General features: G+C 37.6%; 1 protein-coding gene across 3 annotated transcripts in view; it reads left to right on the plus strand.

The window, feature by feature from the left end:
* Positions 1-16406, plus strand: part of fhl3a (four and a half LIM domains 3a) — a 39214-nt gene extending 22808 nt beyond the window's left edge. For all 3 annotated transcript variants that reach the window (XM_016523468.1, XM_016523469.1, XM_016523471.1), the window contains 5 exons: positions 7717-7895; positions 10369-10543; positions 14140-14309; positions 15057-15243; positions 15403-16406. In XM_016523468.1, coding sequence (XP_016378954.1) covers positions 7740-7895; positions 10369-10543; positions 14140-14309; positions 15057-15243; positions 15403-15557 — 843 coding nt within the window. In that variant the 5' untranslated portion in view covers positions 7717-7739 and the 3' untranslated portion in view covers positions 15558-16406. The remainder of the gene's footprint in view (positions 1-7716; positions 7896-10368; positions 10544-14139; positions 14310-15056; positions 15244-15402) is intronic.
* Positions 16407-25628: the final 9222 nt, after the last annotated feature.

A 25628-nucleotide genomic window follows, 5' to 3' on the forward strand; every position in this document is an offset into this window, starting at 1 on the left:
GTTTTTGCAAAGCTGTCTCGGTGTGGATTATTTGCTGATGATGGTCATTCTGAAAGATAACTGTGGTCAGTGACGTCTGTTCCACATGGCTGGGCCTGTAACAGAAGATGGATTCACGGTATAAGTGAGATCAAGCCCTCTGCGGTTGCGACATTTGGTGTCTGGCCAGTACGAATGTTAACTGTTATCACGGTCACATTAGAGAAAATGTGTAGGTTTTAAACTCTGTGGCGGCAGTCGAACAGATCATTTACTAACACTGTCAAAGCGTCCTCTCCAGGGAGAGTAAACAACAAAGGCCCAATTTCACAAGCACAACCATTACCAATAGGCATATTTTACTGCAGAAGATCTTAAACGGTGGTTCAGAGATTAAAATAAAATATTTATTTAGCTTTTTATTCAATTCTAACTTATTTACTCAATAAGGTAGTTTGAGAACCACTGTTTAGCATGTGAACATCAGCAGATGTGAGAAAACAGCTATATTATGTACTGTACTGTATAAAAAAAATACCTAATGTAAGTGGAGATTACTCTTCTGTCAAGCATCGAAAACTGATAAAGATGATGTGTGAATGAGCGAGAGCAAACGTTCGGATTTGTTTTTGAATGTTATCTCCTCTTCATCGGCAATTGCCTCCCTGCTTCCTCCGATAAGACTCGCTCTCCCTCTCTTTCCTCCTCCTCTCTGCCGTTTTTGTCTTATCTGATGTGGCAAGAGCCAATCCTAAAAGGCAATACCAAGTGCACATGTAGCCTACATCTTCTCCACCACAGCGTTCTCATATTAAATTGATACTGTGACTTTACAACAAAAACATAAGTGTTTTGTCTGGCAGACATTACCTCCATCTTGTCTCTGGAACCTGTCAGCTCTTAATTTTAGCACTTCAGATTTGTCAAGAATATCTGACCTCTGAAATTCAATATGGAGTCAAATGCACTCCACTGTCTTCAAGTGTCATTTTACTGTAGCATTAGTGATAGACTATCACTGTATTTGTTATGGCAAAGAAAATGTGGATTGAAAAAACTAATTCTGGGCCAAAATTAGGGCTGCACGATAAATCGCATGCGATATTTAACGCGCATCTTGTCAGAAAGCCGGTTCTGTAAATTACCTGCTAAGAATAGTGAAAAAAGGTGTAATAATGTGAAAAATGTAAAATACCTTTTCTAATTTAGTACATTTAAAAAGTGTGTTTGTGTGTGTATATACAGTATATTGGACATACAATGTTGCTTCCTTAGCCTCAGATGATATACAGTAGTATCTGCTGGTGGTGTTTTCTGCTGACAGTAAATCAAATCTAGAGCCATCGCTGTGCCTGGAGCTGCTCCAATGGCAGACTGATCTCAGTGGGCTGCTGTCTGTTTATCCATATGCTGCATTTTCATTTGCCAATTTAATTTATAAACCTTTGCTATCCTACCTGCCCTTCATCACTCTGTTTTGCCCTTAAAGTTTCTAAAAGCTACATATTGCATAAACAGTACATACTATTCTTTTCTCATATCTAACTGAGAATATTACATTCATTACATTTGCCACAAGTCTGAAATTATGTGGCCAATCATGGCAGCCTCAGTATTGATCTGACAGAATCTATTCTGCAATGGGATGCTTGATGCAGAACAGGATGTTATTCCATTGACAGAATATTAAATTCAGTGATAACTATATCTGACGATATACAGTAAAAGTTGGTGAGTTATTGAATCCTGGGGTGTTGTGTAATAGTCACGGTGAGGTGGCAAGCAGCCATTGCCTCCTGTTGCCCAGGCAGATGTTTGACAGGCCGAGCTCTGGCTGGACCCTAGGAACAGGAAAGGCCTGGGTCAGTTTCCCAGCGGGAGGCACGGCCGGCCCGTTTATAGTGAAGCGGAGCGTGATGGGAGTTTGGTCAGAGGATTAGTGCTGTTGTCTGTGAAACTGCAGCGGGACGGGGGTCTGTGTGTACACGCTGCCCATGCCCCTACTGCCCTGCTCCCTTTCAGTCTGGCCTCTCTGAAGTTAGACAAACATGCCATTGTGGCCTTGTCATTCCCCAAGAATCTCACAGACTGTTCTGAGAAGGACGGCCATATCCTTCAGATACAGATAGGACCAGAAGGCGACAAGATAGCTGCTTTGAAATATTTAAGAGCTGGCCTAAGGCCGCTAAAACAATTATTTCCTTCATAGTAGTGCAGGAAGATGGCCTGACAGCATTGGAAGTGAGTGACCAACGACGCAGTATGTAGCAACTGTCTATGCTGGAAGCCACAAAGCTGCATGTTGTCTCAGAATGTTCACTATCACCAAGCAATCAGCAACAGTAAAATGGTCAAATAACCATGTTAGTTGGTTAGTATGTTAGTTATAGGGACAGTTCACCCAAAAATGAAAATTCTGTCATTAATTACTCACCCTCATGTCATTCCAAACCCATAAAACCTTTGTTCATCTTTGGAACACAAATTAAAATATTTTTGATGAAATCCGAGAGCTTTCTGACCCTGCATAGACATCAATGCAACTAACACATTCAAGGCCTAGAAGGGGTAGTAAGGACATTGTTAATGCACCACACGTATGTGTCGTGGTATTTTTGTGAACACGCATCGAAGACTGACATTGAAGAGAAGAAATTGTTGAATAAAGTCGTTATTTTTGTTTTCTTTGCGCACAAAAAGTATTCTCGTAGCTTCATAAAATTATGGTTGAACCACTGATTTTTCTATGGACTATTTTAATCGATGTCCGTACTACCTTTCTAGGCCTTGAACGTGTCAGTTGTGTTGCTGTATATGCGGGGTCAGAAAGCTCTTGGATTTCATCAAAAATATCTGAATTTGTGTTCCGAAGATGAACGAAGGTCTTACGGGTTTGGAACGACATGAGGGTGAGTAATTAATGACAGAATTTTCATTTGTGTGTGAACTATCCCTTTAATATAGGAACTGCTACAACAATACGGGTAGAAGCAAAATATTGTCCAAATTATAAGGCCAGAGGCCAGAAACATCACAAGCTGATGTTTACGTAATGGTTAATAGATAGATAGATAGATAGATAGGACTACATAAAACATGTTTTCCACGAAGACATGGTGTGATGTGTTCTGATGGTTTGTCTAAAAGCAGTGACATTTTGCAGACTAGATTAAATAAACAGAGCTGATAGGTCATGGTGTTTTGTTGGGCATCCTCAACCCTCAAGGACTGTTTTGCTCACAGTTTTGGTATTTTATTTCAGGCCAGTTCATCAGTCACAAAACACTTTGTGCAAAGAAGAGGAAATTCCTGCTAACACTTTTCAACTGCAATGTGTCAGAGGGTTCCTCGTGGTTCTGCACAAAATACCACGTTAGCTTTCAACCAAAGCCAGCTCTGACTTTGTAAGTAAAGGGAGAGGTCTTGCTTCATTTTCCCAGCTTCTGGATTGAATCACTTCTGGACGTCTAGCCCTGGGGTCACTGATGACATCATGCTCTCCACCTTAGTCCAAACTACCCATTTACTCTCATGTTGCTTGTTTCATTTGTTGCTCTCATAAGATGTTTTAGAAACTCAGCACAGAAAAAGTGAAAAAGAAGTAATAACAACCCCCGCCCTTGACAAAATAAGTATTTATATATCGTCTTAGCTGGAACAATATGTCCCTCGTACAGTGAAGGACTCGGTCCTACCTCATCTTTAATGATTACCAGGAGGCGAGTTATTCTAACTAAAGCTCACGTCTCCCCAGAGACCGTAAACACACTTGTAGTCAGGCTGCAGAACAGCTATTGTTGACGTTACTTGGGTGAACGATGAGGCCTTCGAAGCGCTGTTGGTGATCCTTTCTGGCGTGTGCAAACAGCCTGTTCTGTGTTTAGATTAAATTTAATGTGAAATTTAGCATATGCTTGCCAAATCAAAGAAAAGAGATGCATAGATCTGTCAACTTTCACTATAAGCAATGCATTTTCTTCACGTACATTTAAAAGATGTTTATCAGACCTCCATGACTTATTTTTTTAGAACATGCTACATTTAGCACTAAGCCAGGTTTCAGCTCTCCTTCTTGCAGTCTAATAAGTTGCCAGGAAATGACAACCATTAGCTCTGGCGATCTGAAGAAAGATGAAGGAAGTAGCTCTGGCGATCTGAAGAAAGATGAAGGAAGTAGATGGCAGTTGTGGGATGGATCCCAGGTGTTCACACACCTGCACAAAAGCTGTCTCTGGTACTAAAAAAAGATCCTGTTACTTGTCATCAAAGGGCAGCAGTGTTGTTATTGTTAACTAAAACTAAAACTTTAAAAAAAAATTGTTTATTGAAATTAACCTGAAATAAAATGAAATTGAAATTGAAACTGAAGCTAATAAAGTTGAAGTACTAAAATTACTAACTGAAATGAAACTAAAACTTCAAAAAACTAAAACCTAAATAAAAAAATAGTAATTAAGAAAAAAAATTAATAAAAATGTCGAAAGCACATTAAAAAGCACATAAGCAACATTAAAATTAAAACAGAAAATATAAATAAAAGTAAAAGCTAAATATAAAATAAAGGCTTATTCAAAATATTAATAGTAATATAGAAACCTTATATTAAATATTGCTAAAATAACACTGTATGCGCATATTGTGATATAAAGGTATTTCTGAATAAATAAAAGGGAAAATAAAATTGAAAAAATGCATCCCAATTTCTTAGAAACGCTTTAATTTGATTAAATTTGGTTTTGAAAACATTTTAAAGACACATCTTCACATCTTACAAATCTTCCATTATTTTCAAAAAAGTTTTATATATTTTCAGGGTCAAAACGTAATTTTTACACATTATGAATTATTAATTCGTAAGTATCATAACTTTTTGGAGAGTCACACCACATGACATTTTACAACATGAACCTACAAAGCCAAATTATATTTGAAAAGGAAATTTGCAATTTAAATGTACTTTTGACTAAATTAATGACGAAGACAAAAATGTGATGTCATTGACCCATCAACGAGAAACAGAACCATGATAGCCTTGATGGGAACAGAGAAGGTTCATATTCCCTCAAATGCAGGTCTGTAATGATGTAAACCAGGGGCAGCCTCAGGCCACGGGAGCCTTTAACATTAACACTCCCTAATTTACGAGCAGATCCAGGGCAAAGAAGCTTTTAAAGTAGCTCTCAGCTGAGAGTAAGTGGTATCATCGTATTAAAAAAAAAGAGTGTCAGCTGATTATTTATGAAGCTTCGGGAGGTGCGTTGCCCTTTTTTTTATCTTAGCCTTTCACACCCACGATCATTTGAGCCTTTTGTCATGCCAGGGGAAAGATGAAACACGGTGGTTGATATCTTTCATCTTGCATCCTGTGATTACACCCTCCCTGTGGGCGTGTGTAAGACAGGGAGCGCAAATAGATTCATTATTTCAGCGGTGGCTGATTATTATTATTATTAGCTGGGTGGAAACTGATATACTGAGCGTGTCTCTTCCAGGGAGGCCTATCACTTATCATAAGGCTTTCCTCCAACGTCACTGTAATGTTTTGGCAACCTGATAGCGTTGCTGCAATGCTGTAACAATATTATTCTGTGACGGGCACTCGCAGAGCCATACACTCACTTTAAGGTCAAGCTGGTGTTTTTATTACACTGTCGGTTTACGTGATTACTGTAAATGGTTTTAACACTTCCCATTGTGAATGTGGAGTATGTTTTTGTACCGAATGTGAACAAATCTGATCCGTACTCCCCTAAGAAGATGTGCGTCTGATGTAAGACAGGCATTACAAAATAAAAAACACAAACCCATCTGTGTTGTTTGGGATCAGTGCTTGGTCTTTCAAAAAATTTAAGAGTTCTTGTCACTTTTGCGGTTCTCTAAACAATCTCCCTAGGTGGTCTGCGCATCCAAGGCAGAAGTGTTTACTTCACAAATATTTGCTGGTGAAGCATGCAAATGCGCAGACCTCCAACAGTCAACAATATAGTCTTACCTCTGTGATCTTGCAGGCCTTTTATCTGTCAGGCAGTGAGGGTTTGTCTTTTTTTTGGCACGTGGATGACTAAGCGAGAAAGTCTGGGTTAAGCCCAACGTATACTTCATTTATGTACATGTAAACTAGCGTATGCATACAGTCGAACGCGTAGCCTTTCAAAGTGTACTCCATTTGATAGTATTCGCAAACTCAGGTGGTCGACACATGCATACTAGAAAGCTTCACCTTAGTCCAGTGTCTGTGCTATAGTGTTGTCAAAAGTACCGACTTCGATACCAGTAGGTACTGAAATTTTAAAAACGTCCATTTCCCGCTAACATTTGAGCAGTGTTTAGGAATCCGCTCAACAGCGTTCAAATGTTAGCGGGAAATGGATGTTTTTAAAATTTCAGTACCAACTGGTACAGAAGTAAGTAATTTTGACAACACTACTGTGCTATAATTCTTCAGAAGTTATGACTGATAAAAATGTCTTTGTACTCTTTTAAACTAAAGTTGTAGCAATATCATAAAACTCTCACAAGGTGTCTACACCGGACGTGACAGTTGTCATGCTCCGCAACAACAGCTAAAGTCTGTCTACACTGGACGCGACAAAGCGACCTTTAAAAATCGTTTGAACTTTGCGTCAGTACGTTATAAATAGAACGTGGCATTAGTTTACTGTCGGGAATTTGTTGTGTTGCGCCGCGCCTCATCCAGTGTAGACAGCATCGCTGATTATAATGGATTCTATTTGTATTTTGTTGCTGTTGTTGTTCCGTCTCTTTAGTTCCGTTTTCTACTGTGAAACATTGGCCCAGGCCAGTGTTGCCACCTTGTGGAACAACGGATTAGTGCAAAACAAATGAAATGCGCATGTGTGACTTGCGCGAACAAAGTACGCGTGGTTACAAAAATCAGGTGGTGCGCGTACTATTCTGATGACGAAATTCGTGTTGCACGCACTGTACGCATATGCTAGCGTACACATAAAAAGTGAAGTATACTTTGGGCTTTGGATGCAAACTCCAGAAATTTGATAAACCTATAACAAAGAGGAAATCAATGCTCATTAATTGCCTATCTGGCCATATGTGCAAGCAATGGTTTGAAAAGTTCAGCTCTCTGATAACGTATAAAAATAATCAATAATTATTCAACTCCAATTCTGGTTTGTGAACGTTAAATTTTGATTTAATGTTTGTCTGATTATGTAGTCTTGCATAACTTGCTAAAAGTCTAGCCATGTTAAGGGGTCATTTACTTTCATGCAAAAACGGCAAGATGCAGACACAACATTTTTGGGGAAAAAAAGGCCTTGATGCTTTTTTAAAAGTTAAAGTACTTTTATCTTGCTACAGTATCTCAAAAACACAATCATCACAGTGTGACATAGTGAAAAACATTGACAAACATTGGTCTTTGCTCTGTGGCCAAGCAAAATGAAGCTCTTAAAACACAATGATCATCTCTCAAAAAGTGGGGGTCAAACTTAGAAATGTCTAAAAGTGACCTCCCGTTGAAGCGCCGCTACAGCTGCCACGTCACATGCAGCATAAGGTTGTGTGCTTGCTAAAATTTCAGCTTCCTCCCTCTCATTTCCCAGCTATCATCACAGAGCTATAAAACTTAATAGACGTTTTGCAAAGTGCTTTGTGACAGATCTGCCTGTTTGTGTTTGTTCGTGTGTGTCTTTCTCTCAGTGCGATGCAGCTGTGATTGAAAGCTCACCTCCCTGAATCTTCCTTGTGTTGTTACAGGGACTGACTCGGATCAGAGCAACATGAGTGAACGCTTTGACTGTGACAACTGCAAGGAGTCCTTATACGGCAGGAAGTACATCCAGGCGGAGGACAACCCTTACTGCATCCCTTGCTACGACAGCCTGTTCGCCAACACCTGCGATGAGTGCAAAGAGCTGATTGGCCATGATTCAAGAGTGAGTTTTGCTTATTAGAGCGATAGTTATCCTAATTTACTCGCCCTTGTGTCATTCCAAACCTGTATTACTTTATTTCTTCTGTTCTTTGCTTCTTTTTTTATTTCTTCTGTGGAACACAAAAGAAGATATTTTTAAGCTGCTCTTTTAAATACAATAACAATAAATATGGACTGTTGCTTTAAGGTGCAATCACATTTTGACGAAAAAAAAAGGTCCATTATCAGTAGTTTGGCAGAAGTCACTTTCAAATCTTTCTTTCTATTGACCAATGTGACAAATTTGCATGACCAAATTGCATGAACCCAGTGTGAAATCTCTCACAAAATTCCAGATGTGAATTTGTATTGGAATAACTAGATTTCTACCACAATATTTTCCAACTGACGGTAAATTTGACCGCAACTTTAGACCTCCAAAATTTGAACTTCTGACTGAACGATTCCCTAAATAAAGCCATGCAAACAATGCCTGGTTCACATTCTAAAGCAAAATTTTGATTTTACAGGAGCATATCCATGGTGGTTGGAAAAATTTGAGACTCAATTACACCGTGAAAGAGTTTTTATGTGGTTTCAGGCTGAAACTGTCAGTTTAGCAGTTCTTTTGAGAGAGGCATTTATTGTCCAATTGGAAATGTTATTCAACTTCAGTCAGGCCAACAATGTTAAAAACCTAAGGCAAAACATAATAGCAACCAATTTAGTTTTTAATCCTTCCCATTCTGAGGGTAACTAATCCCTTCTAAATTAAAGGGGTCATATGATGCTGCTAAAAAGAACATTATTTGGTGTATTTGGTGTAATGAAATGTGTTTATGCGGTTTAAGGTTCAAAAAACACATTATTTTCCACATACTGTACATTATTGTTTCTCCTCTATGCCCCGCCTTTCTGAAACGCGTCGATTTTTACAAAGCTCATCAGTCTGAAAAAGCGAGGTGTGCTCTGATTGGCCAGCTATCCAATGCGTTGTGATTGGCCGAATACCTCTTAACTTTTATAAAGAATATCTCTTTGGATTTGAGACTTTAGTCTTTGCAACTTTAAAGATCTTCTTTATGCACCAAGAGCTTGTAACACTCCAAAGAGAAAGGAAAAATTGAAATCGCATCATATGACCCCTTTAAATAAAACCAAACAATGCAGTTCATTTACCACAGTAGTAAACTCCCCACAGGAAATCGTGAGTCCATGCGCTTACAGACAAAGAGTCTGATGACTTATTGACAATGAGGGATGGCAGATGCTAAATTAAGTCACTGTTTTTGTCTTGGCCAATTGCAGCACAGGTCATAAATTTCACCCTCCCTGTCTTATTACTATGTGTTTACATATTTTACATGAGGAGTTGACCCAGGCGCCATGTTCTCCACAGACACACACTCAGAACTAGATGGACATGTGCTAGCGTTTGAGAGGCTGAATAGCCATTACTTGAGATCTTAATCAGAAATGTTCTTGGGATCGAGGAAAAGCGGTTTAATTTGTGGCCTCTTCTGACTTTTTTTCTCATAATCATGGCTAATCTGTTGGTATGTCAACTTGTCTTTAACAATAACTGCAATTTTTTTTATATTCTAATATGGAGATACCAGTGCACCATCTGCTGCTAGTTAATGTTTGTGGTGAACATGTCTTGGTTTTCACCTTAAAAATGAACAATTTGTCATGATTTACTCACCCTCACAAAAGTGCATTCTTCAACATTTTTTGTGTTCCATTGAAAAAAGAAGGTCATACGACATGATTTTTGCATGAACTCTCCCCTTAAAGGGATAGTTCACCCAAAAATGAAAATTCTGTCATTAATTACTCACCCTCATGTCATTCCAAACCCGTAAGACCTCCGTTCATCTTAGGAACACAAATTAAGATATTTTTTATGCATTCCGAGAGCTCTCACGATCAAGGTCCAGAAACGTAGCAAGGAGATCGGTAAAATAATCCATGTGGCATCAGGGGTTCAACTGTAATTTTACGAAGCTACGAGAATACTTTTTGTATGCAAAGAAAACAAAAATCACGACTTTATTTAACAATTCGTCTCCTCCCCGTATACCACCATTCATGAGAGTACCATGATGTATGCGACAAAAATAACGACTTTATTTAACAATTCGTCTCCTCCGCGTCACCGTAGCACCAGTTTGGAGAGTATCCACTGAACGCAAACAGTGATCATCTTCGGAACACAAATTTGGAATACGCAAACAGCATATGCTGTTTGTGTCAGCCACACCACATGGATACGTTGTTTTCGTTCAAATCAAAGCGTAAAAAAGCGTATCCATTCGTTGCGGCTGTCACAGAACAGCATATGCTGTTTACGTATTCCAAATTTGTGTTCCGAAGATGAACGGAGGTCTTAAGGGTTTGGAACGACATGAGGGTGAGTAATTAATGACAGAATTTTAATTTTTGGGTGAACTAACCCTTTAAATGTTCATAACATCCCTGTTCTTGTGATTCAGGAGCTATTTTATGAGGACCGTCACTACCACGAGCACTGCTTCCGCTGTTTCCGCTGTGACCGTTCGCTGGCAGACGAGCCCTTCACCAGCCAGGATGATGCTCTTCTGTGCAATGACTGCTACTGCAACGAGTTCTCCTCCAAATGTGTGGCCTGCGATAAAACCGTCATGCCTGGTATGAATGACATCAGCACACATCATCAGCCATAACTCATGTCATTACCTGACAAATCCTGTTCAGACTGGTCTCAGGTCTAGTCCAATCGCACTCTGGCACCGTTCCTTCAGTTTGTTCTCAATACTGTTGTGTAAGACTGCAAGTCTTCACACTAGTGAAACAGACAGCATGTCACGACCACAGGTATGCAGGTAACGTTAGATTCACAAACATGAAGGAGCCAAAACAGAGAAAGGGGGAAAGTTGCAAAGTTCTGCCAAAGCAAATCTGAAGTACCAGCAGCATGACTAAAACAAAGAGAGAGAGAGAGAAGTGAGGGAGTGTTGCGCAGGTTAGATGTGACAAAATAATTGCCAGTCTACCTGGCTTGCTGTCTCTCAGCCAAATCATTGCGCATGGCTGCCATCCAAGCCTCTGATGATAGGAGGAGATAAGCCAGTAAACTATTTCAGCAAGGCTGCATCCATCTGAAATGCAGGTAACGATTCCAAAAAGTTACACATGTTGTTCTTTTACAAGGCTTGCAAAGTGAGCCCTGTATTGAAAGTCCTTTTATGTATTTTTCTAGTGCCTGCAAGGCACTGATTTTCCATAAATGTGGTTAGAGTTGTGGTTAGAGTTTGTTTTTAACTCAAGTAAGAAACTTCTGCAACTTATTCAGCCTAAACCACTTACACTACTATTCAGAAGTTTGGGGTCCGTAAGATTTTTTTTTTTTCAGCAAGGATGCATTAAATGGATTACAAGTGATTTCTATTTCAAATATATCATGTTCTTTTGAATTTTCTATTCATGAAAATAAATGTATTCCACAAAAATATTAAGCAGTACAACTGTTTTCAACATTGAGCACAAATCAGCATATTAGAATGATTTCATGTGGCATTAAGGACCAGAGTAATTGCTGCTGAAAATTTAGCTTTGCCATAGTCTTGGTGAACATAGACTTAAAAATGCTACAAACTTTTGAATGGTAGTGTAATGCTGTTTTGTTAATAATTTAATTGTTAGGTGTATTAGACTTGGTTTTGTAGCTTTAAACTTTGCACTGTTAAAATGTTCAGCACTGACAGTGTAACCAACAGTGATGTTGTCATATTATTTATTTGCATATTTATAGTGTATGCAAATATACTATTTGCATATTGAACTCCTCTTGGTCTTGGCGCCTATATAACCATCTAAAAGGTTCACCCAAAAATGAAAATTACGAAATGAAAATGTGTTATTTTTGTTTACTTTGCACACAGAAAGTATTCTCATAGCTTCATGAAATCGTAATTTATGTTCTGAAGATGAATGAAGGTCTTATGGGTTTAGACTGTCGCCTTTAGACTGCAAAGACGAAAATTTTAACATTTATTTTGCTGCCTTGCAAGTACTGTTATTTCCTACTGGAAACGTAAATCTAGTTGCTTTTGGCATTAAAAAATGTGTGGCTGTTATTTTCTGAGGTAAATCCAGTTAACAAATCAAGCAGTATTACAATCTCCAAAAATTGCCAAACCAAAAACAAGAAGATAAAAAATATTTCGCCACAATTTTGAGTCCCGGTTCATGCATGTAACCTGAGGGCTACATTTATAGGAAGAGGAACACATTGTTAGTGGTTAGGGCCTCTGTTTGTGATGTGCAGATGACAAGGGAAAGACAAAGGATGGGGGGCTCTAGTCTATAGTTCATACGTTGCTTTGACAAATGTGGTGACACATATTTTGGGGTGAGTTTTGAGCCTGAGCGAGACAGCCTTGCTGTAATTTGATATTTCTTCTAAATGTTTTTTGTTATCCAGGGGATTACGACTTTTATCATTTGCTCTCTGTGTAAAGCGTTGGTGATTTTGGCAGTGGGGCCTCTTTAAGGAGGATCTCCACAGGGCTTTTGATCTGAGTAACGTGTGAAACACTTAGTGGATTATGAACGTCAACCTTTAACCTGCTAATCATTTGATGAACCTTGACTGTCAGATCATCATTTTGTCACTTTGAAAGCTCAAATTCATCTTTTGTAGGGAAATCCCAGCGATAAGTAGTCTCAGGTGAGATCTCTTAAAACACATGAAGTCTTTCAAACTGGGTGAAGTGACTGTTGGTGACATGCTCATCAGCAGGTCCCACAATGGGGAAAATGCAAAGAATCAAGGCAATTATGATGGGCCTACTATTTCTCTTATGCTCCCTTGGTGGTCCTAGAAGTGGGAAGACTTTTTTATCAGAGAATAAGACGTATCATAACTCTTTTCCACCAAAATGGCAGCATTACTTAACTGGGAGATCTGACATCTCTGAGAATCCCCTGACTTGAGGACCAAACAATGGCGTAATTGACCATGTTTACTTAGTAACCTGTCCGCAAATAAACACCATGCATCATGGTCTTTGTTTTTAAGTCTTTCTTCTTGTTTTGAGAAAATATTTCAGTGTATAGTATTTTAATTCAGTGTCTTTATCCTATCGCAATCTAGCTTTAATAAAGGTCAGAATTATTTCAAATACACAGTATACATTAGTATATTTTTTTACTATATGCTTAATGATTCATTTAATTGAAATTAATTTAATTAGCACATGTCCTTAATTCGATCCAAATATATTGTGATCCTGGACCACAAAACCAGTCATAAGGGTCAATTTGTTTTAAATTGAGATTTATACATCATATGAAAGCTGAATAAATAAGCTTTCCATTGATGTATGGTTTGTTAGAATAGGGGAATGTTTGGCTGAGATGCAACTATTTGAACATTTAGAATCTGAGGGTGCAAAAAAAAATTTAAATGTTGAGAAAATCGCCTTTAAAGCGGTCTAAATGAAGTCCTTAGCGATGGATATTACTAATCAAAAATTAAGTTTTAATATATATATGGTAGGAAATTTACAAAATATCTTTACTTAATATTCTAATGATTTTTGGCATAAAAGAAAAATCGATAATTTGGACCCATACAATGTATTTTTGGATATTGCTACAAATATACCTGTGCTACTTATGACTGGTTTTGTGGTCCAGGGTCACATATAATCAATTCACTGCCCTAGTTATATATGTAAAGTTACATCACTAAATCATAGCGTAGCGTCAGTTCTGGCAGGTCATGTTAGTCAAGCTCACATCAGCTGGCTCTCAGCTGATCCATGTCTATAGGGATGCAACACCTATCACAGCACTCATATATAAGGTCCTTCATTATTATCACCAGCTTTGTGTTGCTCAGTAGCTAATTACCCACCTCCATCCCCGACGACTCCTCTTGTCAGTCAGGATTCAGCCTCTGATTCTCCTTGAATCAAACTAATTTCAAAATGTTACATTAAATTATAACCTAATGATATCTGCAATACATTTATGTTGGTTCTGTTCTGTTACACTGGGGGGTTATTGCTGCTTATCCATGCTAGACTGCATGGATGCGCAGGGAGTTCTTGCCCAGAACGGAACCATACCGCCAATCCAAATTGTGTGCACTATCTTTGGCGATAGTGGTCCTGACAGAATTAAAGTTATAGATTTTATGGCAACATGGTATGCACAGCTGTCGAAAACAAGGAAATTGTTTATTTTAAAGGCTTCCTTCTTTTTTCTGTCTCTCACAGGAACCAGGAAGCTTGAGTACGCCGGCTCCACATGGCATGAGGGCTGTTTCATTTGCAACAGCTGTCAACAGCCAATAGGCTCCAAGTCCTTTATTCCAGATAAAGATGACCACTATTGTGTACCCTGCTATGAGAACAAGTTTGCACCGCGCTGTACTCGATGTAAACAGGTCAGTGGTGGGGTTTTCTTGCTTATCTGCCTGAAATACATAACCATGTGTTCCTCATCAGTCCACACACATTCCTCCACAAAAAGTCAGAATTCTGACCTCATTTCTCCTTCCTGTTGCATATCAGAAGTCTTGCTGGTCACTGATTAACTCTGGCTGTCAGTTTCACATCCTGTCCTGACAAAGCACCATCTGTTTGGCATTTTGGCTCTACAGTTCTGTGAAATACAAAAAATAAATTAATAAAATAAACAATATACACAAACACACATATATGCATATTATCAGACATTCATAATTGTTATGATTTTTTGTTTTTGAAGGTCTCTTATGCTCAAGGCAGCGTTTATTTGATGAAAAATGCAGTAAAAACAGTAAAAATGTAATTTATTCCTGTGATGGCATTGCTGAATTTTCAGCATCCATTACTTCAGTCTTCAGTGTCACATGATCCTTCAGAAATCATTCTGATATGCTAATTTGGTGCTCAGTTATTCAGTTATTAGAAATCTAGTTATAACTATCCAACCTCAATTGTTGAGCAAACTTGTAAACTATACAACCATAGTGACCCATCCCTAGCATGCAATTCCTGAATATTATATGAATGTACACTCATGACATGAGGTTTTATGCATGCATTTGAATGTCATACCTTTTTCCATGTAGCTTGGTTTAGGTCAAGTGTACGGAAACTCATGCAGACAGGTTACTGCTTGTGTCTCTGATGAACTCTCTCCTCCTCAGGCCTTGGCTAAAGGTGGTGTGACCTATAGGGATGAGCCGTGGCATAAGGAGTGCTTTGTGTGCACAAGCTGTAAAGTCCAACTAGCTGGCCAACACTTCACCTCCCGCGATGACAGCCCTTACTGCCTCAAATGTTTTGGCAATCTGTACGCCAAGAAGTGTGAAGCCTGCAAAAAACCTATTACAGGTAGCACGCATGGATGTCATTTTGGTTTAAAAATAGATATGGACAGTGGTGCCGCAACAGGTTTTGTGTCAGGGATTACAGATGTCTTAGTTTTGACGTCATGTGATGAAATCATCTGAAATGTCACAGAGATTTTACATGATTTTTATTTCATTTTAGGTTTTGGTGGAGGAAAGTACATTTCGTTCGAGGACCGGCAATGGCACCAGCCGTGCTTCACCTGTTCTCGTTGCTCCATGTCGCTGGTGGGCGCAGGCTTCTTCCCCGAGCAAGATGACATTCTCTGTCGCAACTGCAACAGCAACTTAGAATAGAATGCAAACCCTATCCACACACCTTACCTTCCCATATGCACGCATACATATACATGCACACGTCTATTTTACACTGCTGTGCCCTCAAATGAGAACTTCACATCTCAAGTTAGCCCATGCAGATACTGCTGTTTGAGATCACAGCAAACCAGCAATCTGCCCCCACACACAATAGTCTGAGCTTCACCAAAATACTCAAAGAATAGGCTTGCTGGTTTACGACTGGATAAACAAGACTTTTAAAAGATGCACCAAAGATTGCTGTGGAGTTGTGAAAGCCACGCGATGCTGAGTTCCAACTACAGTATATCCGTTGCACAATCCAGAATCAACACTCCATAAACTTGTAGGTCTCTATGCACAGATAAAAATATCTGATCTGCCTACTATTTATTCCCATCTTTATTTTCCAGAACTGTCATTAGGCTGGTAATGGTCATTAATGGGTGGATGTAGTCTGTGTTTGCAGCCTGTGAAAAACTCAAACAGATTCCTTCATAAACACTCAAAGGTGTTCTGTTAAAGTGACTGAACACCCATTTAGAACTGTTCCAAACACTCTGTGCCATGCAAAGTGTAGGCTACATGAATGAAGGCACAACTGATTTTGAGTTTTGGGTACAGTAAAGTTACACTTTGAGAAGCAGCCACCAAAAGCTAAACATCTAAGCATTTACACACCATATATGTCACAGAAATATGTGTGACTGCTGTAGTTAGTGAGCACTTTTTCCCAAAACTTCACTAAAACCTTTTGTCTTTCTTAGCAAAACTTCAGCATCAAACAACATTTTATGAATTGCATATGCATTCAATTCAGTGGGAGTCTTTCAAAATGCATAGCAATGTCAGAATAAAAATAACAGCCAAAATGTTTCTGCAGTCCAGAGATGTGTGGGAAAATGAAGTTTGAAATGCATTTTGTATACAGGTGGAGGACAGACTTGCATTTGCACTACTATAGCTTGAATTATCTATAAAAGCACAGAAACTTTGAGATACAGCACGCATTACACTGTATATACACAAACTACATATTATTTTCTGTTCACTTCCTGTTTTTTAATTGTTTGATAATTCATTATGACCTCTACAGTCATAATTTCTTAAATCTTTATAAACATGTCTCCTCTGTGTTAAGAGTGAATGAAATGAAACAATATTTGTCAGTATGTCAAAAATGATAGTATGCATGTTGTCAAATTGAGACATTAAGTATTGTTATTTTATTGATGCCAATTTTACTAGTTTCACCTTCTGAGTATTTCTATAAGTATATATTCACTTTGAGCTTTAATGCAGGAGAGAAAAAGTTGGCTAATGTGCATTTCTTAGTGTTTCAAGCTTTGTAAGTTTGAGGTGTGGTAAAAAAAAAAAAAAAAAATTTTAATTAAAAAAAAAGTTTATTGATTGTTGATAAATATTTTATAAATTAAACCAATTGTAATGTCATTTTTTTTCCAGAGACTACATTATGCAAAAGCACCAAAAACAAGTATTTTTGGTCAAATTTGACTCCGTTTAGGCCAAGGACCCAAGATTCTACTAGTATCCTCTACGGTCTTCAATCTCATTCAAGGTTACCTTGTGCCTCTAGATGGGTGTGTTTATGTGCAAACGTGCTGAGTGTGCTATTTCTTCGCCTTGATGAGGCATAAGAACTTAAAACAAACACGTGGCCAAATCTGCTCCCTCTCAACACTGGTGAAGGTCTTCCTCCCCTTCTCTTTTTCAGCATTTTCACCAAAGAAGGAAATGGAAAAGGAGAACGGGACATGGTGGTGGGGGAGGGAGGCCTTCTGGTGGACGTTGGGAGAGAACAGCCGAAAACGAAAATGAGAGGATGACAGAGGAGAGAGGGAGGGAAGATTGAAACTTTTGGAGCTGGTCCATGGCACTTCCACTGGGGTTCAGTTACATACACACAGTCAAGAGGTTTATGGGAAAAAAAGAGAGGGCCAGATAGGCAATGGAGGAGGGTTAGGAGGATCACATGAGTGGTGGGTGAATCATTACTAGGGAAGGCCTGTGGGAAAACCGGACACTGAAGTTGAAGTGATTCAAAGCTTCACTGACTTAAGTGGCTCCTGTATTTAATTAATCAACAAGTGATGAGGCCACCAAACCTGATATAGTCACTGAGATGAGTGATGAAGCCCTACAACTGCTGAAAAGTACTTAGATGAATGATGAAACCTCTTCTAATATCCAGTTTTGAACAGATTAACTTTTGTCTGACATTATCATGTCTGTATTAAATAAGCGAACCAACCATAATAAAGACCTTTGACTTAAACTATAAAACTCATTTAAATGGATTTCACTTCAGTATAAATTAGTAAAACTGACTGGCTGATACTCGAGGTACAGTATAAGTAGATCAGCTGATCAGCAAGTATTGTGGGGCAAGACCAACAGGTTAATGTTATGCTGGTTAACATGACGCCTGCTGGTAGATGTGGGTACTACATTACAACCATTCAAAAGTAGCCATGCTATTTATTATGTCAAAATTTAATTGCAAACAAGATATGTACTGTTTGCAAACTGACAACCTTTTATTATTGTATACTAGATATTTTACCAGTTTACAAAAAAAAGAGGACCAAGAACAGATCCCTGGGGAACACCTCTTGTTAAAAGGGCTGGAGGGATTGTGTTATTGCAACAAAAAAAAATACTACAACTTTCATCAGGGTAAGAAGTGAACCAGAAATGAACTGTGTCAGCGATGCCAATTGCTAAGTATATTACTGCAGACAGTATCGCATGCAAAGCCGTTTATGGTTCACAGTTCAAATTGAGAAGATTGAGACAACAGAAAGGAGGAGGTCATTAACAACATGTGGGTAACTGTCTCAGTGCTATATCGAGGATGAAATCCAGACTAGAAAGGTTTATTTGAAACCTGGTGCAACTAAAGCTGACAGGAAAACTCTCTCCAACACATTTTCTTCAAAAGGGAGATGTAAGATACATGTGTAATTATTTAAATCTGCAGGATCTAGACAACATTCCTTCAGGATTGGGGTGACAACACCAGTATTGTTATATCTCACAAAAAATGGAGGACAGGAAGAGGATTGGTGAGGGATGTTGTTCTCTAGATAATGTACTAGATTAAAGAAGGTTTAGCAATAGAGGAGAGAATAAGAGTGAAACTAAAAGTACAAAAACTTTCACAAAAAAAAGTACAGAGAAGGAATATTATTAAATGTAAAGTGTTATAGATTTAAAGATCACAAGAGTATAGTTCCAGAAGTAATATTTCCTTGGATTTTCCTATTCTTTGGATAAAATGATTTCTAGCAAAACATTTTGAAACAAATCTATTAGGAGCTGTAAGGTCGTTTGAATAATCTTGCAGCTAGTTAGTAATTAAAATGCCTATGGAGAAAATGAATGGAAAATACTACTTCTCGAACTTAAACCACCAAAACAGTTGGTGGTAATTGTGTTCTATTGCTAGTTGCTATTGACAGCAGAAAATATGCAGTTTAGGGCAGTTCTACATTACAGCACGTGATGAAAATGACTCTTATGAACTGGTTCTTTTTAATGAGTCAGTTAAAGTGATTTACCAAACTTGTTTGAGAGTTAGTGGTCAGTGAATCATATAGTGATTATTAAGTTTTTGGATATGTCCAATATGTCCTACACACACAAATGTATACATATACACACACACTTTGACTATACTTTTACAACTTAAAGTATATATTTGTAAATAAAAATAAACTTTTAGAATTAGTATCCAAAACCAGAGTGACCATAAAAATAGAAATAGCAGAAATAAGACCATCCGATTTTCTTATAAGTTAATTTTCTTCAAACAAGACATCACTGATGTTTGGAGGCTGTAAAAGTTCATTTTAAACCAAAATAATATCACTGATGTAATTTGTGTAAACAGAATTAAGCTGCATTCCTTGGATTCTACTTCAATTCTTATTTATCCAACTCATGTCCAGAGAATCAGGAGAGAAGTCTAGCCATGAGAAAGTGTGTGATGTCATCTCACTTTATCCTCAAGTGACATCTAAAAGCTTTGTATATTAAGTGCTGAAATGTCCATAACAATTAGCCTGTCCGGTAAAGCCAAATGCTCTCTGAAAATACCAAATGATTTATTGTACACACTGCTAGTTCCCATGATGACACTAAGTGCAGAGTAATGAAGCACTGTGGGAAACAATAGCTTGTTTTGTGTGCACTTTTATTTGGTGTTATGTGTCTCGATAAAGCCATTTGTGATTGTGGTTCTTCTATTCCTTAAGTCTCATAACATATTTTTAACAGATAGCCTAAGCTTAACAAGAAATGCAATACTGGTTCATGTGTCTGCTTGTTATTATCAAGACGCATTTTCTAACACATGCCAGACAGTGATTATTTAATCAGTAAAGACATCACGCTAAATTTGCCTATAAAATTAGTGGGGGGCTAATGGAACTTAAATGCTCATTAAAACCAGGACTCCAGCCCAACAGAAAGTTGCTCTATAAAGCACAGATCAGGCTATTTAGCAGATAGTATCCTCGTTATGCACTAGCACGTAGGTCACACCGCATGACAAACACTTGACCACAATTTAAACATTATCATTAGCGTTGTCAAATGCTTACATTTTCTTTTGAAAGCTTGTGCTTCAGACAGCCAACTTGAACAACTTAGATTGAAGTCAACATGTTGTTGAAATGAATTTCCAAGAAGTGCATTTAATCTTGTTAACCTGAACGGCCTTTATGAAATCTGTAGATGACCTGAGAAATCAAGGACCTAGCCTATTTGCAGGTAAAGTAGTCAGTTTGTTCTTTTGTTTAATTCTGGCAAACACAACAGAAACCTAAAAATAAGGTATAAAATCAACATCCTAAGCAATTTGGGAGCAGAGAAGATTCAGTCAGTAAGAAGAAGAGAAACCTTATGACTCACATCGATTACACATTTCAGCTCAATTCTTAACAATGAGGGAGAGAAATGTAGCTGTTACGGTCATAAATGATGTCAGAGCTGATATCGTATCACTCACAAAACAGCTGCAGTTTACAGGGTGACAGATTCCCAAAGGTAGACGTCTAGACAAGCTTTCAGAATTAGTCAGCCTGGTTGGTTACACTGTGTGAGTATTTCTAAATATCCTTTTAAAAATCAATTACTGGACTGTTTTCTGATATCATTTAAGGTCAAGATGACAAAGTATGGAACGTGGTTACAATTGACATGAACACTTGATGACTTGTAAAATGAACGCTGATTTTACAAGTCACCGACGGATGAGACAATTCCTGGCACTACTATGGTCACAGCTGTTTGATTTTAAGAAGCTGTGGAAGGGACGTAGAGGCCCTAACACTTACAAAAGAAGTACAATGATATAAATGCATTTCCTATTTCCGACAGTAGATGGAGTTTTCCTAACAACATATTAAAAATGATGTTACAGATTATTCCAAATTGAACTGTAAGTAATTGGATTAATATTATGATACAATTTTAAGTCCTCAACATGAGGCAAGATTAATTTTAGTCAGCACAACACACTGCCGCTGCCACTATTCTCTTAAGACAAGACAAAACATTTTCATTTTATCTTGTGTTACAGAAGTTACTTTCAGCTTTGCAAACAGCCTAGTAAAATTAGTGTGACACTACGACTTATTCTGCAATAAGATGGAATGTAGATAATACAAATTTCTCAGGATAAATGGCTGAAATGTCAGCTCATCTTAATACATAATTGGGCCAGTTTTGTATAAATACATTTATAGTCAACAAATTAATTGTAAAAAAAAAAATACATTTTGTTCATTTAACAACATTTAAACAACTAGTATTTTTGCTTTTAGTTTTACATGAACACATAAATACACAACATTTCTATATTAAAATAATGTACATATAAGTTTTAATTTGTAGGCTTTTTAATTTTTTCATGATTTCAAACATAATTGGTCTTAGCTGGTTTTACAAAGGTTTTGGACACTTTTCAGCTGGATAGGCAAAGAGACATGAACTAACACATTTGCATCCCTCACAGCCTGTTTTCATTACTGTCAAATAGATGGCATCTATCTTAGAGTGCTGTAATTCTGACTACTTGTCCATAAATCAATGACAAACATAAACATCATCACTTCTTAATAAGTCTAGACACAATAAGTCTCAACACATCATCTGCATTAAGTCATCACAGTCTGTGTACCAAGACAGAGAAAGTGATCCTTCCAGTCTAGAAGTTGTAAAATTTCACGTAGAGACAGTAGAACTCACTATTGAGTTGATTCTTTGCTTCTCATTCATGTATATAAACATCATATCCGGACAGTTGAGAAAATAGGCAACATCGTAATTTAGAGGTTGGTGTGTTTAAACTAGCAAGAGAAATGGAGCAAGAAGAGGAGGAGAAAAAAGAATTGTGAAAGGGAAAAAAAAGGGATGACCTTTCACTGTTGCCGCTTGTGAAACGTGGCACTAGGCATGTGCAACGGAGGAGCTGTGTAAAACCAGTCAGTGCATTCCAAGGGTTTACTCATAATCCCAGAGAAGCTCTCCACCGGTCTCCGTCAGCATTCGGTTTAGTGCGGGTGTCCACTTGACACGGTGCTCGGTGTTGCTTTAGCCTCAGACATGTCAACACTTGGAGACACAGACGCTTGTATATGCAAATTAAGCAGAAACTCACAACATAAAATAATAGACAGACATTACAGACGCATAAAGAAAGATGATTTTGGTCACAATCTACTCCTGAGGGGAATTAAAACTGGTCGCAGGGGATGTTTCTCCATCAGTATTAATCCAGTTCAAAAGTACAGTCAATGTATTTGATATTTCTGTCAGGGACAACATCACTGAGGTCTGTTTCGGCAAACAGAGCCAGATGTATTTTTGCTGTAGACATTTTTCAAAAACCTCATCACTCTCGATTGCTGTCATCACAACAGGCCGAAATGAGAGATGAGAGAATTTGTAGCTCAATGGCAAAACACAAAGTCATCTGTCTAAGTCTTTAAGTGACACCCTCAGGCTCGATGTTTAATGGTAAAGGTCTGGAAGCTGCGTCTGTGGTTTGGCTTTCCCCAAAATATATTCTTCCTCCCTTCTCTGTGTCTTTATCTTTCTCTCTCGCTCTGAGGTCAAGACATTTCTTTCCTGTGGATGGACTATGATGGTTTGAGTGGTTATCCGACACTCCATTCTTCAAGCAGCCATTTCTGTGGGTGAAAAAGGGCTGCGTTGTCTAAATATAACAATGTGTCAGGCTTACAGCAAGACAACAGAGCGTCAGCCATTACATTTGTGTTGGTATATGACCAAAACTCCACTTGGCAGTGCATCATTTACTTGGATGTGCATATGGAGCTGAATTTTGTCAAGCTGCGGTGGCTGAAACAAAACATTTATTTGCATTATCAGCTGTTTTCTTCATGATATTTAAATAGGATGCACAGATATTAAAATTCTGGTCGATGCCTATAAACTGTTAATTATTTTCATGACTGATAAACAATATATTTCTGATATTAAAATTCTGTTCTATACAATTAAAAAATTTATAATCAACCGTTTTAAATGATAAAAGTGAATTCATATTATGAAATATTATTACAATTTAAAAGAACTGTTTTCTATTTTAACTTATATTTTCTATTTTAATATACTTTATTCCTGTTATGCCAAAGCTGAATTTTTAGCAGCCATTACTCAAGTCTTCAGTGCCATATGATCTTTCAGAAATCATTCTAATATGCTAATTAGGTGCACAAGAAACATTTCTTATTTCTTATTACCAATGTTGAAAACAGCTGTGCTGCTTCATGTTTTTGTGGAGACTGCGGATACACTACTATTCAAAATTTTGAGGTATGTATAGATTAGAAAGAAAGAACGAAAGAAAGAAATTATCATTTCTTAGTTAAACAACAACAACAAAAGCTAGACACACAATTGTGTCCTTGTGTGAGATCGAACAGCAAATGTGAAGGAGACAATTATAAACACCCTACAATTAATGCTCTCAAATTACATCTAGACTACAGAATTCAGTCAGAGGTTAAAAACATGGGGGTCTGTAATACCTGTCAATAGCTAGCCTATCCATTAGCCTTCCTATTTATCTTGTGCTAGAAGTGTGCTATTTGGTTACCATCTTTGCTTAGTTCTGAATTTTTCAAACGGAGCCATAAAGCCAGGTGACTTAAGTGTCATGTTGACACTGATTGAAAAAAAGAACATACACAGTCCAAAACATTTGGACAGAAACTATTATAAGATAGGAATAGTCCTAAACATTTCTTTAAGCTGTTCAATTCTATTTGTATTTTTAGTAGTCTATTTTGTCTCTATTTTCAGGTCACTTCGGCTTTTGCACCTGTAAATCAGGTCATGTGAAGCCAAGCCTAATTTATTAAAAACACTACACATGGCCCATCAAAACAATTCCTGTTTCAGGAATTACTGCATTAAATTAAGCATTTAAGAGTTCAAACGGGATGGTTCAACTAAAATTGATTCAGCATGACAACCTGCCATGTGGCCCTGAGGTGTTTCACAATAGTGACATTGATGTCGAAAAGATTTGACCTCTAATATAAGTGAGGCAGTTTTCACACATAACGATCAAAGTGAATTATTTAAAGGTCCTACTTATCCTTAACATACTCACACTTTATCGTGTCTCATGAGTCTTTTTGGCAAGCTTCCTGTTTTTAGACAGGACCAGAGTTAAAGCAGCAATATTAATACGCTCATAATATTCATTCGTAATATGTGCTATCTATGATTACAAAAATACTGCTGCTGTGCTATTATAGGTCATTTTTCACAAGTAACAGCACAGAGTGAATTTCTCCTTCATCAGAACAAAACAAGTTCATTTATTATGATGCGCCTCCCTCTAGTGGACAAAGAATAATTCAGATACTTTATACATTAGACAGACACCTTCACTGGTAAAATTAATATCAAAATAATATCAAACCTGTGTCAGTTCCCTTACAGAAAAACCACATGAATTTCACGTTTTCCACATGTGATCACATGTGTCCATATATTTTCCACACGTGTCCATATTTTTTTCCACATGTGATCTCATGTGTTTGAAATGTGATCACATGGGTTTCACATGGAATTCACATGAAAATGTTCCAAAAACACACATTTCCCATGTGCAAAGCACACATTTCCCACGTGCAAAGCACACGTTTCACATGTGATTTTCACACGTTTTCACACATGATATTTCACATGTGCAGAATCACATGTGTATGTGACCACATGTAAAATTCATGTGGTTTTTCTGTAAGGGTTAAACTGACTCAAACAACAGTAAATAAACTAAGACAAACAACAGCAGCCCTCAAGTTTGAACAACCTACTGATAACACTTCATAATAATTATATTAACAAAATATACACATCTTGGAAGTTTATGAAAATTCAAATATGGACATGTATGAAAATCATATTAATCGAGCGTTCATGACGTTGATTTAAGGTTTCGATTTTTTTTATCATTACATATTGATAGTTAATATTATTCAAGTTATTATAAGGTGTTATCAATACAACTCCTATAAGCAGGACATAAACGACCTCCCATTTATAAATCTAGTTTGTGTGTTGTAAAGTATTTGCTTATAAGTTTACATGACGTTCGTCCAGCAGGCCTAACTTATTTTTGGCTGAACTGTTCAACTGGTTAAGGTAGCTACTGTGATGGAAACATACCGAAAAGCAGCCAGTCGCAGTCTGAAACAAGGTGCATTGTAAGAGTTTATGTATGTGGCTTACTTTGAAGATGATAATGATGACACAATGATTTACAATAATATCCTTACAATCGTTCACCCCGGTTCAGCTTAAATGGCAAAACTAAGGCTATCGTGTAATTAACGTTACACTGTAAAAAATGACCGTGAATTTAACGGTAAAAGACTGTAAAAATGCTACAGTAAAAACCTGTTAAATGGTTAACGGTAAATTCCCCTACTATATACGGTGAAAAACTGTATTGGACATTACATGTATTGGACATTAATTTTACGGTAGTATACCATTTTTGGAAGT

Source organism: Sinocyclocheilus rhinocerous, unplaced genomic scaffold (genome assembly GCF_001515625.1).
Source record: "Sinocyclocheilus rhinocerous isolate Xijiao unplaced genomic scaffold, SAMN03320098_v1.1 scaffold300, whole genome shotgun sequence".
Lineage (NCBI taxonomy): Eukaryota > Metazoa > Chordata > Actinopteri > Cypriniformes > Cyprinidae > Sinocyclocheilus > Sinocyclocheilus rhinocerous.